This window comes from Enoplosus armatus, chromosome 20, assembly GCF_043641665.1.
Source record: "Enoplosus armatus isolate fEnoArm2 chromosome 20, fEnoArm2.hap1, whole genome shotgun sequence".
NCBI lineage: Eukaryota > Metazoa > Chordata > Actinopteri > Centrarchiformes > Enoplosidae > Enoplosus > Enoplosus armatus.
Genome location: NC_092199.1, coordinates 17,316,070 through 17,328,953, shown reverse-complemented (window position 1 = coordinate 17,328,953; position 12,884 = coordinate 17,316,070). Strand labels below are relative to the sequence as shown.

Here is a 12,884-nt window from a genome sequence, read left to right as displayed (position 1 = left end):
CTTAGACAGCAATAAAGATAGTCCGCCACAGCCAATGCTGCACTATAGTGCCAGCATTGAGGGGGACACAATGGATCTCTTAGCAGCAGCGTGGGATTGTTTCCAATTCTAAAATCTGGTCTGACAACAAACTGCGTTCTCAGCTCAACTAGTCCAGGAACAGAATTCAACTGGTCCGGCATGGATTCGCTTCTGTACTCCAGAGACGGGCATTAGATTTGAACCAAATCGCACAGCAGCAGCTAACCACTACTTCAATGAAATGAGCGTGTTTTATTCTGACATGGAGACAATTGTACTCTGAAAGCTTTGAAGAGGACTAATTGAAATTTTAGAGTATTATAGTTACCCTGGGGCCGATTGTGTTTCCAATGCTGCTTCACATTCAAAACGCAAGGATGCTGTTAAAGCCCAAGAATTCCTCATCTAGAACTTTGAACTGGACAAAATGAAAGGTGAAAGAAGGCAAGAAGAGATTGAGAGTTGTTGAATGGCTGTTTGGATTACAGAAATTTGCCTTGAATGTCAAAGGCCCAAATCAAACCCAGATTGGTAGAAATTGAGTATTAGCTAGAGACAACATGGTAGACAACTGGACAAAGTATGAGAAATTAAGTCTAATTCAATCAAAAATGGGTTGTTTTCCCTGGCTTTGGATGGGATCGTCATGGCTTGACCACCTATCTTCAAGACCCATGAAACACGGTCTGATGAGTTGTCTAAAAGAAGATATACACGAATGATGAAGCTCAAGCTAAACCCAACTTAAGGATTACAAATTCATACATTCTAGACTTGGTGTTCTGCATCCATAGTGCTAATTGTTAGGACACTTGAAAAGTAGACTTACTGTGTAGAACTGTGTTTTCCATTGGTTTACCCTTGATTGTCAGTTCTGGCCATGAAGCATCAAGCAGAGATCGTGCAGAGGTGACCGGATATCTCAGTTGTGGGGTCTGAAGCCTTGTGACCCCTGGTGTGTGTTCGCTGCAGTACAGTACATGTGCGTACGAATGTGGAGGTGCTATGCTGAGGGTGTCGGGTGTCGCACCAGCTCCATTGGGCCATGAATGGCGATTTCAGTGTTCTGTCGGAGTGGACTGTAGCGATGCTGAACCTCGCTGTATCTGGGTGGCAGTTTTAAGGGGTGTTTCACCTCGTACCTCACCCCGGCCAACCCCCATTGCATCACCGAGAAGATGGGGCTCCCAGAGGGTTATACACCGGCATCGCTTCTCCTGGGTAAGAGAGGAAACAGTTGCCAATACCTTTTTTCTTTCTTGCCGATACTGAGTACTATTAAATTTTATTCTGGCCAAGGGTCAATATTTTGCCGATGTTATTTTCTTGTCAGGATTGACAAGAATCTGAAACATGCTTTACATCATCATTGGACACTAACTTTTGAACTCTGAGTTTAAAGCCAGACTTATGGAACTCCATTAGAATTAACAGGTCTTTAAGGAAGAGCATCCGATCACACCTCTTCAGGTGGGAACTTCTTACAGAAACATTATTTAACAAGTAGCTGATAAGACAGTTTAAGGAATTGATATTTGAGTTATTAATATGTCTTGTACCTGTAAACATATTTTTATACCATCAGTGTACCAAATTATTGGATGTTCTGAACCACCAAACCATCAGCTTAGAAGGAACACTGGCCCTGATGCTCCTTTCCAAACTTTTATTTAATATGGCTTTTAAAAGATTTGAGGTCCTATGCAGGCATCAGAGGACACAATATCTTTATTTTTGTCTTTCGACTCGTGGTGTTTCATAACCTGCTTGAGGTATAAAGGTGGTTGGGAAGGAGGTGCCAGGGACCGACTGTACCACCTGGTTGTTCCAAATATGTCATAGAAATTTGTCAGAGTAGGCAAGAGAAGGCAAATGATTCTTACACTTTTTTGTTGGGACATTGTGAAGTTCCCCAGATGCTGCACCACTTCTACCTAACTATGACAAAATACACTGGATAAAAGGAGCCCTTGTCGTGCCTGACATTCATTTTAGTTTCCGATACCCCACATCTGTTATTTGGCTGATATTGTGTTATCTGATCTCAGCATTAGACCTTTCTGTCCATTATAACAATCAGAAAAACGGTCATATTTGGCCGCAACTCATCGCTTATTGGTTTGGTTCTCATGGTCTTCATTGCAAGACTCCCCAAGACAGAAGTGCAGGGAAAGATGAATGGTTCTTGTCAAACATTTGTAATGGATTTATTTTGCCAGTGATGGCACTTCTTAATAGTGGAAGCTTGTATTCAGTTTACTTTAATCATCAGCAGGATAGTGTAGAGCTAGCAAGTTGTTTTTGTAAAACAAACCTTGACAGGGTGATTAAAGCATTTATTTTGAATGATGATCAACTTTGTGTGTTATACTCATGTATAGCACTTTTTCATCAGCAAACTTCTTAAAGCTGCATTAATCCGTTTTTATGGCCACTATTTGGGGGCAGAAGACCACATCAAGCTGAATATCACATACACATTTGACATACTGTGGCCTTATGAAGTTGATATGGTATAATGTGTTAGCAAACAGTCATTTACAAATTTAGTTTAATTGAATTATTTAATTTATAAATAAGTCCAATATTCACTCTCCTTTTAGCTCTGTTTTGGTCTCCACCAACTCCTGAGAAAAAAATTGTTTTTTTGCTGCTAACCTTTCCAGTATGTAGTGTTATGTAGTATGTATTATGTAGTTGCTAACTGCAGGTAGTGTGCAGTGAAGTTTATCAGAGCCTTTTCACTGAAAACAGCTGCCTGCTGCTGCTGGAAATGAAGTTGATGAGAGTGGTGAGACTCAAGCAAACTGCAGAGTTGGCAATACTGGCTACGTCACCATGAGTGACTCCTTTCATATAACACACAGTCATTTGACCCATTGTTAATATAAAAATATTCATTGGTGCAGCATGGAAATGTGCATGTATTTAGGTTTTGTCTCTGACATGGGGACTTTTCAGTGCTCATAACCTGACTGAAAAAAATCTAGAATCCAGCATTTATTTTATAAATGTTCACAAATTTGCTCTTCTGTGGTATCCGTCCAGTTTACTGGACTAGCTTTGTAATTTTTGTAGTCCATCCTTATACGTAGTCCACGCCCCATTCAGGCTGTGATTGGTCGGTTCACAAAAAGTGACATTGACGAGTGCATCCACTGTATGAAGAGTTGAATATGTTTCAACAAAAGGCACCCAATAAAGCTAAATAGCCAGGTAGCCAAACCCAAGCCTTGCTTATCTTAACTCTATTGTCTTCTGTCTTACTGCTTCAGCTGCAAAACCTTAACTAACAGTTGAACTGGTATTGCTGGGCTCCATGGACTGCCCTCTCTGCTCTCTCTCCTCTCTGCTGCCAGTGCCTTCAGGCTCACCAAGCTGAGATGATTGACTGGTAATGGCACCAAATGAATAATTTGTTATTTTTAAAACATTTGGCTGCCATCAGCCTCAAGGGACTTCAACCTCTTCTCTCTCAGCTTTTCGGCACCACCTTCATGTTTTTTCTCTTTTTGTTTGTCTTTATCTTGCTCTGCTCCACTATTTATGCAAACCACTTAACACCACTTAAAAGAGATGAAAAGGGGCGGGGCCCAGGTAAAGTTAGAATGAACTGGACCAGAAGTATTTGGCTGGGATAGAGAGAGGCTCACAGATCTAATACCCAACAGCAGTCGGCCGGCAGCCCACTTGCCTGCGCCAGTCAGCCTCACAGCACTTAAGTATTTTTATTTAAGCGGGGGGTGGGGTTATTTAAAAATGTGTATATTTTGCGTTTCATCTGCCCCAATTGTCAATTGGCCCACCAGGAAAACCCCCGGTGCTCCCGATGTCCAACTATGTCCTCTGGGATGCTTCCTCCACCTTCTTGCTTTGACCTTTCCTGTCTGCTCTGATCAGTGCAGGATACCATTATTGACCTTACCTGTCCTCATCCACCATGTGGGTGTCCTGGTTTTAGTTCATGTCGTTGCCATCAACCTTAGGGGTGACCTCAACCTGTGTCAGGATAGGGGCTGCAGAGTGGAGTTGAACAGAAAAGCTATTACCAGCCTCATCACTGACATCATCTGCAGTTTGGAGGAAGAGTCAGCACGTGGTGTTTGATTCATTCGAGTGTGTGTGTGTGTTATGCCATCTCTCTGTGCCTCCGTTAGGCGTTATGTAATGTAGCACTGAGGGGCCTGTTGACTAGTAGAGGGGAAAGGAGATGAGACTGATGCCCTCACACAGAGATTCATGTAGCTTTTTATAAAATCTTATGTGTGTATGCATACGTGGGTGTGTGTGGTTGTGCTTTTACATCATCTGTTCAAGTGTGCATCAAGGATCGTACCATTTCCAAGACACACTTGCTTGTATGTTTGCATGCTGGTAGAGTGGCTGTTTTAGTAATGCAGCTTCAAGTACAAACCATGTATGAGTGTGTGGGTGTGTGTGTGTGTGTTATTACACAAAGTGTCTGTCACTTTGTATTATCTGATCCGTGTGTGCAGGGTGGATGTGTGTCTTTTGTCACTCTTTCTCTCTCTGTCCAGCTCATTCTGCTGTGGTCTGACTGTCAGATGAGCTAAATCATTCCAATACCCAACAATAAAGGACTGCAGTTCAAATATTAGACCCAAGTGAGCAAAATGAAATGACTAGTGCAGTAGAAACAAAACAAGTAAATTGAGTGAGTGGCCCATGGTAATGCTATATTTGAGTCAGCACAACAAGCCCTTGTTGTCCTCAGTGTGTGAGTGTTCAGGATCGGGTAAGGACTGTTATCCAGGTTAAGAAGGAGAAGCCTAATAGATTAAACAATATTATACTTTACCTATATCGGAGTTCCTTTTTGAATTACATTTATAAAGGCTAAAGGCTTTGACTTAAAGTAAGACGTTTTTTAAAGGAGTCCTTCAATTCGATATTGTTAGTGACATGCAATGGTCAAAATTAGTTATTTCAACCAAAATTAAAATTCAATAATATCGCCTCCTGTAGCTTTAAGTTAAAGGGTCAGATGAGGATAATGTCGGTGTACACAGACTTGCATTGAGTCATCTGGCCGAGCACAGAACTGTGTCACAGAGACAGCTGGCAAAAATCTCACTGTTAGACAATAGAACACACTCTGGCATGTTGGCATTTCACACTCTGAGTGGGTGGGTGAGTAAGGTGTGTGTGTATGTGTGTGTGTGTGTGTGTGTGTGTGTGTGTGTGTGTGTGTGTGTGTGTGTGTGTGTGTGAGAGAGAGATGAGGAGAGAGAGGTAAGCATTTACAGCCTCTCACCTCTATGTTTACATTCACAACTGTATAAAATACCACCTACAAAGATGTTGGATGATGAGAAATCTTAACACAACAATGTACCCAACTATCTCACACACACACACACACACACACACACACACACACACACACACACACACGCAGAGATACTCTCCAACACACCCACAGCCACACACACACACAGAAATGTCAGTGGGCAGGAATCCTTTGTTTGTGAAGCCTGATGGTGAGGATAATATACAGTGCATCCGGAAAGTATTCACAGCGCTTCACTTTTTCCACATTTTGTTATGTTGCAGCCTTATACCAAAATGGATTAAATTCATTTTTTTCCTCAAAATTCTACACACAACACCCCATAATGACAACGTGAAAAAAGTTTATTTGAGATTTTTGCAAATTTATTAAAAATAAAAAACCTGAGAAATCACATGTACATAATTATTCACAGCCTTTGCTCAATACTTTGTTGATGCACCTTTGGCAGCAATTACAGCCTCAAGTCTTTTTGAATATGATGCCACAAGCTTGGCACACCTATCTTTGGGCAGTTTCACCCATTCCTCTTTGCAGCACCTCTCAAGCTCCATCAGGTTGGATGGGAAGCGTCGGTGCACAGCCATTTTCAGATCTCTCCAGAGATGTTCAATCGGATTCAAGTCTGGGCTCTGGCTGGGCCACTCAAGGACATTCACAGAGTTGTCCTGAAGCCACTCCTTTGATATCTTGGCTGTGTGCTTAGGGTCGTTGTCCTGCTGAAAGATAAACTGTCGCCCCAGTCTGAGGTCAAGAGCGCTCTGGAGCAGGTTTTCATCCAGGATGTCTCTGTACTTTGCTGCATTCATCTTTCCCTCTATCCTGACTAGTCTCCCAGTTCCTGCCGCTGAAAAACATCCCCACAGCATGATGCTGCCACCACCATGCTTCACTGTAGGGATGGTATTGGCCTGGTGATGAGCGGTGCCTGGTTTCCTCCAAACGTGACGCCTGGCATTCACACCAAAGAGTTCAATCTTTGTCTCATCAGACCAGAGAATTTTGTTTCTCATGGTCTGAGAGTCCTTCAGGTGCCTTTTGGCAAACTCCAGGCGGGCTGCTATGTGCCTTTTACTAAGGAGTGGCTTCCGTCTGGCCACTCTACCATACAGGCCTGATTGGTGGATTGCTGCAGAGATGGTTGTCCTTCTGGAAGGTTCTCCTCTCTCCACAGAGGAACTCTGGAGCTCTGACAGAGTGACCATCGGGTTCTTGGTCACCTCCCTGACTAAGGCCCTTCTCCCCCGATTACTCAGTTTAGATGGCCGGCCAGCTCTAGGAAGAGTCCTGGTGGTTCCGAACTTCTTCCACTTACGGATGATGGAGGCCACTGTGCTCATTGGGACCTTCAAAGCAGCAGAAATTTTTCTGTAACCTTCCCCAGATTTGTGCCTCGAGACAATCCTGTCTCGGAGGTCTACAGACAATTCCTTTGACTTCATGCTTGGTTTGTGCTCTGACATGCACTGTCAACTGTGGGACCTTATATAGACAGGTTTGTGCCTTTCCAAATCATGTCCAATCAACTGAATTTACCACAGGTGGACTCCAATTAAGCTGCAGAAACATCTCAAGGATGATCAGTGGAAACAGGATGCACCTGAGCTCAATTTTGAGCTTCATGGCAAAGGCTGTGAATACTTATGTACATGTGATTTCTTAGTTTATTATTTTTAATAAATTTGCAAAAATTTCAAAAAAACTTTTTTCACATTGTCATTATGGGGTGTTGTGTGTAGAATTTTGAGGAAAAAAATTAATTTAATCCATTTTGGAATAAGGGTGTAACATAACAAAATGTGGAAAAAGTGAAGCGCCGTGAATACTTTCCGGATGCACTGTATGTTATGTAATGATAATATATGTTATGTAAAGAGTGGGTAAAAAGTTTGTCTGAGTCAGTCTGAAGTGTAAACCTTGTAAATATTTTAGATTCTGTCCATTAACTGATATAAAGGCAAGGTCTGGTTAGAAAGCAAGTCAACACCACCACAAACTTGTTGTCAGTATTTGCAGTGTAAGAGTTAATATACAGTTGCAATCAGGAATATTCAACCCCCTCACCTCAAAAGACATTATAGTGATGTGGATGAAAGATAATGACAATAAATGACAAAAAACCTCATTAAACAACAGAAAATATTTATTGATACATATTTGAGTTATTTTGACAACAGAAGTTGACTTAACTTTGAAGTTCAAATGAAAAATGTAACTCTTTTAACACATGTGCATGTGCAGTATTATTCATATAACAAACGTTTTCGGTAAGTGCTGACAAGCTTCTTACACCTCTCGATCGGAATCTTTGCCCATTCTTCACGTGCAAAAGCCTCTAACTCAGTGATCTTTGATGGCTTCCACGCTGCAACTGCCTTCTTTAAATCCCACCAAAGATTTTCAATCGGATTTAAATCTGGTGACTGAGAAGGCCACTCCAGGATCTTTTTCTCAACCAAGCTTTGGTTGACTTGGAGGTGTGCTTGGGATCATTGTCTTGCTGGAAAGTCCAATGATCACCAAGGTTTAATTTGTCAACAGAAGGCATCACATTCCTCTTTAAAATGGCCTGGTATTTCTGGGAATCCATGATGCCAGGTACACGATCAAGATTGCCAGTTCCTGCCGCAGAAAAACAGCCCCACATCATCAATGTCCCACCTCCATGCTTGACCGTGGGGATGGTATTCTTCTGGTCATAAGCCTGGCCTTTCGCACGCCAGACATACCGCTGGTCCATATGTCCAAACAGTTCCAGTTTGGTTTCATCAGTCCATAGAACTGTCTCCCAAAACTCTGTAGTCTTATCCAAATTCCTCCTGGCATATTCTAGTTGACTTTTGATGTTCCTTGTGGTCAAGAGTGGAGTGCGTCTTGGAGTCCAGCCAAGTCCTTGTTTACTCAGTGCACGTCTTATAGTTGCCACTGAAGTACTTGTACCAGCCTTCATCACGTCATCCTGTAGGTGTCTTGCAGTCACACTGGGTTTTTTCTTAGTTATCCCGACTAAGTTGCTCAGGGCCCTTGATGAAATTTTTCCACGGCCAGGCAGGTTTGCAGCTGTTCCATAAGTTTTAAACTTCCTTATAATGCTCCCAATGGTGTCTCTTGGAATGTTAAATTCTTTGGAAATCTTCTTATACCCAAGGCCTTTCAGGTGTGATGAAATAATCTCCTCTCTCAGCTTTTGTGGAAGCTCTTTTGTCTTTCCCATGATTGCAACTCACCTTGAATGCCTTCATGGGTGGGGTTTATATATGCATCACAGCTGAAGCAAATGAAGGATCATTATAAAGTTCCCAAGGGCTTAATTATGTTTCAACTCCACTTAAGGCCATAACAACTGTCAGAAAGCTTTGAAAACAACAATATTATATAGGGGTTGAATAATTGTGACATGGCTATCTTAACAAAATATACTGTTACACACAAATACTACATCATGCATTTTCTGTGTTGATTTTATGTATCACTCAACTCATAAAGAAGTCATCCAAAGCAGAATCTTGCTTTTTGAAAAAACTTTAATTGATAAATCCTTAAAATCTTTGGGGGCTTGAATATTTCTGATTGCAACTGTATATATACCAGGAAAAAATAATACTAATAATAATATAGTATTTACGATAATAAATAATAATAATCTAAACTGATTTGCTTCACTCTGTGGAAAGTATGTGCCTCTTCCCTGCTCTCTGTGGAACTATTCTGAGAGGCGAAGGTTTCCCCAAATCACGCCTCTGAAGGGCTTGGCCCTCCACTTCCTCTTTCAAGAAACAGACTTCCTGTGGTTTTCGTAACTGGCTGAGTCGGATTTGTTTTTTTTGTGTGTGTGTATAATGAAGGTGTGTGCTTTTCATATACAGTTTTTTCTCATTTGCTTGAACACAAAATTCCATTTTCAAAACAGTTCACACACAGGCTAAACATGAAGCTGCTCCATTTATGCACCGTCAGCTGACCCCATCCTTTTCCTTATGTGTTGATGTTTTTCTTGTTAAATTGTCCCAAACTAATGATACTTGTCAATATTGTTATGTAGATAGTTTCCAGGCATGTTTGAGCTACAGCATATCCCCTTATCAAGGTTGAACATCATGTGGATTAGCAGCTGAATTGTGCTCAGTGTTGGAGAACCCACTGTGTGGTTGTATCTGACACACTGGCTTAATTCTCACCTCCTATAACCTATAGAAATATCAGTGGATTCTTTTAGTCACGCTCTTTGTGAAGCTGTGCACTCCCTTTGTCTTTTGTTCATCTGATTTTCCAGATCAGTGTTTATGAGCCCTAATAATTTCCTATTGTTCCATGACTGTTTATAAATGTTCTAGATTTTTAACCCTGCCATTGTCGGCTGGAGGTAATTATGATTATGTGATTATAGTTTGGTGAAAACAGAACTTCCTCTTCAGAGAGAGGAAGTCTCATTGGTGGAATTCTACCTTGGTCGGATTTGATTCCTCAGTGAGTGGATCATATACGCTGACATCCACCCCACTCACACTGCCCTTAAAGGGTAATTTTTTACATATTTTGGGCTGGAAATGACTAATAGGTACAAAAGGTTTTGGAATTGGTCCAGTAGATTGCCAGGTGTAAACAGGGCCTTAGAATAACAGAATAAAATATGTAAAAATAGGGCCCGGGTTTAAATATACCGGAATTACCCTTCAAATGTATTCAACTATGGACAAATACACATTCCCACACACAAGTTGAATGGATTATATATATATATGTATATGTGTACGTGTATATATATATGTATATATGTATATGTGTATATATATGTGTATGTATATATGTATATGTGTATATATATATGTGTATATATATATATGTATATACAGTATATACATATATATAGAGAGAGAATACTTGTAAGACTCACATGGTAAAGTTTTATCAGCGTTCCTACCCAAGAGGAAAGGCTAAGCGTTATTGATCCAAACAATTTCTCCATTGTCTCTTCTCAATAGGCTAAAGGGCGGAGAGATGGCATGGTGTCGTCCAATGAGAACAGGTGCCGGCCGCTGTCATCGGGTGAGGTGGAGGGCGTGTTGTGGCAGGGCCCACGGACCATTTTCCTCCAGAAGAATTCACAGGGATTCGGCTTTACTCTGCGGCACTTCATTGTCTACCCACCAGAGTCCTCCCTCCACAGCATCAAGGTTAGTGGACTGCTGTCTGGCACTGGCCTGGACAAAAAACTAATTACATTTTAGTTGAATTTGACTACTTTTTGAAACAATCTGATGTTTAGGGCAACTCACTGCCCTAATAAATAAGACAGTGGACAGTGACAGTATATACACCTTGCCTGGGTCCAGACCTTTGAATCCGCCCACTCCATCAGCCTGCCTCTGGTTTGGCATCGTGAAATGAAACAGCAGTTTCTTGGTTGAAAAGCGATCGATCCAATAAACGCCGTGGGGGGATTAATGATTAGCCAATTAGCACCATGGGTGGGACCAACGCCGTTGTCAAGCATCGTCAACATTCAGGCGGATACGTTGGTCCCTAGTGATTGGTTAAGGAAAATCAAATATCACTCCCCCACGGATATCAGACAGAGTGGAGTCAATGTCAGAGTGAAGCTGAAAATGGAGTGGTACGAGTTGACAATTCTGTCTGATATTAGGCAAGAATACACCTCCATTCCATCAAAAGTAGAAGGCTGATGAAAATGATCTTTCACGATGGTTCAAAGTGATATTGGACCACAAATATTCTGCACTAGCCTTTCAGCTGCAGTGTGTACGTAGCTTTGATGGGATTTAAGGAGGACCTATTATGCTTTTCCTTATTTTCTGTCATATATATAATGTTACTTAGTAGGTTTACACTGCTTTCTGAAACTCCACACCGGCAAGAGGATGAAGTGGTGCTCACAAGGACTGGGTGCTAGTTCTGGAAGTTGGCCCTTCATGCAGCCCCTCAGTTCTCCTGTCTCTTCAAGGCCCGCCTCCCTAAAAGCCCCCTTTCTTCTGATTGGCTGGCTCCCTGCAGCCCACGAGGGGCAGGGAGACGCCTCTGAGCCCTGAGCACAGCGCACCGCTTCATACTGAGCCGCTGTGGTCGACTGCAGGACAGCAGCAGTAACTTAGCTTGGAAAATAGAGACATGGGGACTGAATGTGATGAACTTCCTGTTTATCAGACCACAAATGAGACAAGAAGTAGGTTGGAAAAACGACAGATGCTGCTTTACACTGCCTCTAATTTATTTTGCTTTTATTCTATTTATTATCATTTATTATTATTTGTTTATTTAACTATCTTTTGGTCCTCTTTTAATTTGTATGTGAGTGGGACAGGGATGGGATTTGGAGCCATGCATGTGTGTGTGTGTTCTGTGTGTTGTGTCTGTCTTGTTAAGACTGGAAATTTGAAAATAAAATATTCCAAAAAACAAAAACAAAGTTACTAAATGTCATTAAGAGACTGTCATGTATCCTTATCTGGCCTCAGGATGTTGATGCAATGCCCCTGTATTCTTAATTTTATATCTGATTGTGACTCATGCAAAGCTAAAACTTTCAGTCTATGACAAAACATCCTTAGCTTGTACAGACAAATTAAAAATCATATGTGGATATATGCATATTTAAACAATTCTAAGAAGAACATAGCTGGAGTTTCATTTGTTAAATTTGGACACAAACAGAAATGTAGATGTGCTAAAACTATTTCTTGCCAAACAGCAGACAGGTGCAGTGACTGTGCACAGCTTCCTGGAGTCCTGTTGCCGGGTTTGGCACCATCCGAGACAAAAACCAAAACCAGTGCTGTCAGACTGTATCTGGAAACGTGAAATAGTTTCAGCACGTAACTGAGCTTTAGAGTTGTGTGTTTGGAGTCAGGCTAGCTGTTTCCCCTTCCTTAAAGCCCGGAAAGTCTTTATACTGAGCTAAGCTAATTTCCTCCTGGCTTGAGCTCCATACTGAACTCACAGACATGAAATATATATCAATCTTCTTATATAACTTTCAGGACATTGAACAATTGAACAACAACGACAAGCATAATTGCTAATATTTGCATGCGTGTATTATCTGTCTGTCTGTGGTCTGCGTGTATACAGAGTACATGGAAAACAATTCTATGCTACTATGTCAAAAAGCTGATCAGGTGAACCAGTCTACAAACATCAGGCATGATTGTGCTCTTTCAAGGTGTTGCATATCATCATTGTGACCACGATGCAGGCCCTACAGCTACACACATTTATGGGTACTGTAGTACTAGACAGCATGGTGACGTCCTTCTGGCCTGGAGAGAGGTTGGTGTTGTGCAGCAGCAGACCACAGTCTGTGTGCAGAGCCCTTTGTGTCCAGGTTAGGAATGAGCGAAGTCAGCGAAATCAAAGCCTCGAGATAGACCCAGCCAGCAGGCCTGTCAGTAAGACAGACAGTGAGACAGGCAGTCAAACGGACAGGGAGTCAGTATGTTAGTCAGTGAGACAGTCAGACACTCAGTCAAATTGTAAATCAGTCAGTCAGGCAGCTGACAGCCCAATCTACCTAGTCAGCTGGAGTCTGTCAGACCTG

The 12,884-nt window shown here is 41.7% G+C and overlaps 1 protein-coding gene across 1 annotated transcript in view; it reads left to right on the top strand.

The window, feature by feature from the left end:
* The first annotated feature begins 1,026 nt into the window (after nucleotides 1-1,026).
* LOC139303295 (rho GTPase-activating protein 23-like) overlaps nucleotides 1,027-12,884 on the top strand; it is a 30,049-nt gene continuing 18,191 nt past the window's right edge. Inside the window, exons 1-2 of the mRNA XM_070927061.1 lie at nucleotides 1,027-1,242; nucleotides 10,315-10,506. Coding sequence (XP_070783162.1) covers nucleotides 1,027-1,242; nucleotides 10,315-10,506 — 408 coding nt within the window. The remainder of the gene's footprint in view (nucleotides 1,243-10,314; nucleotides 10,507-12,884) is intronic.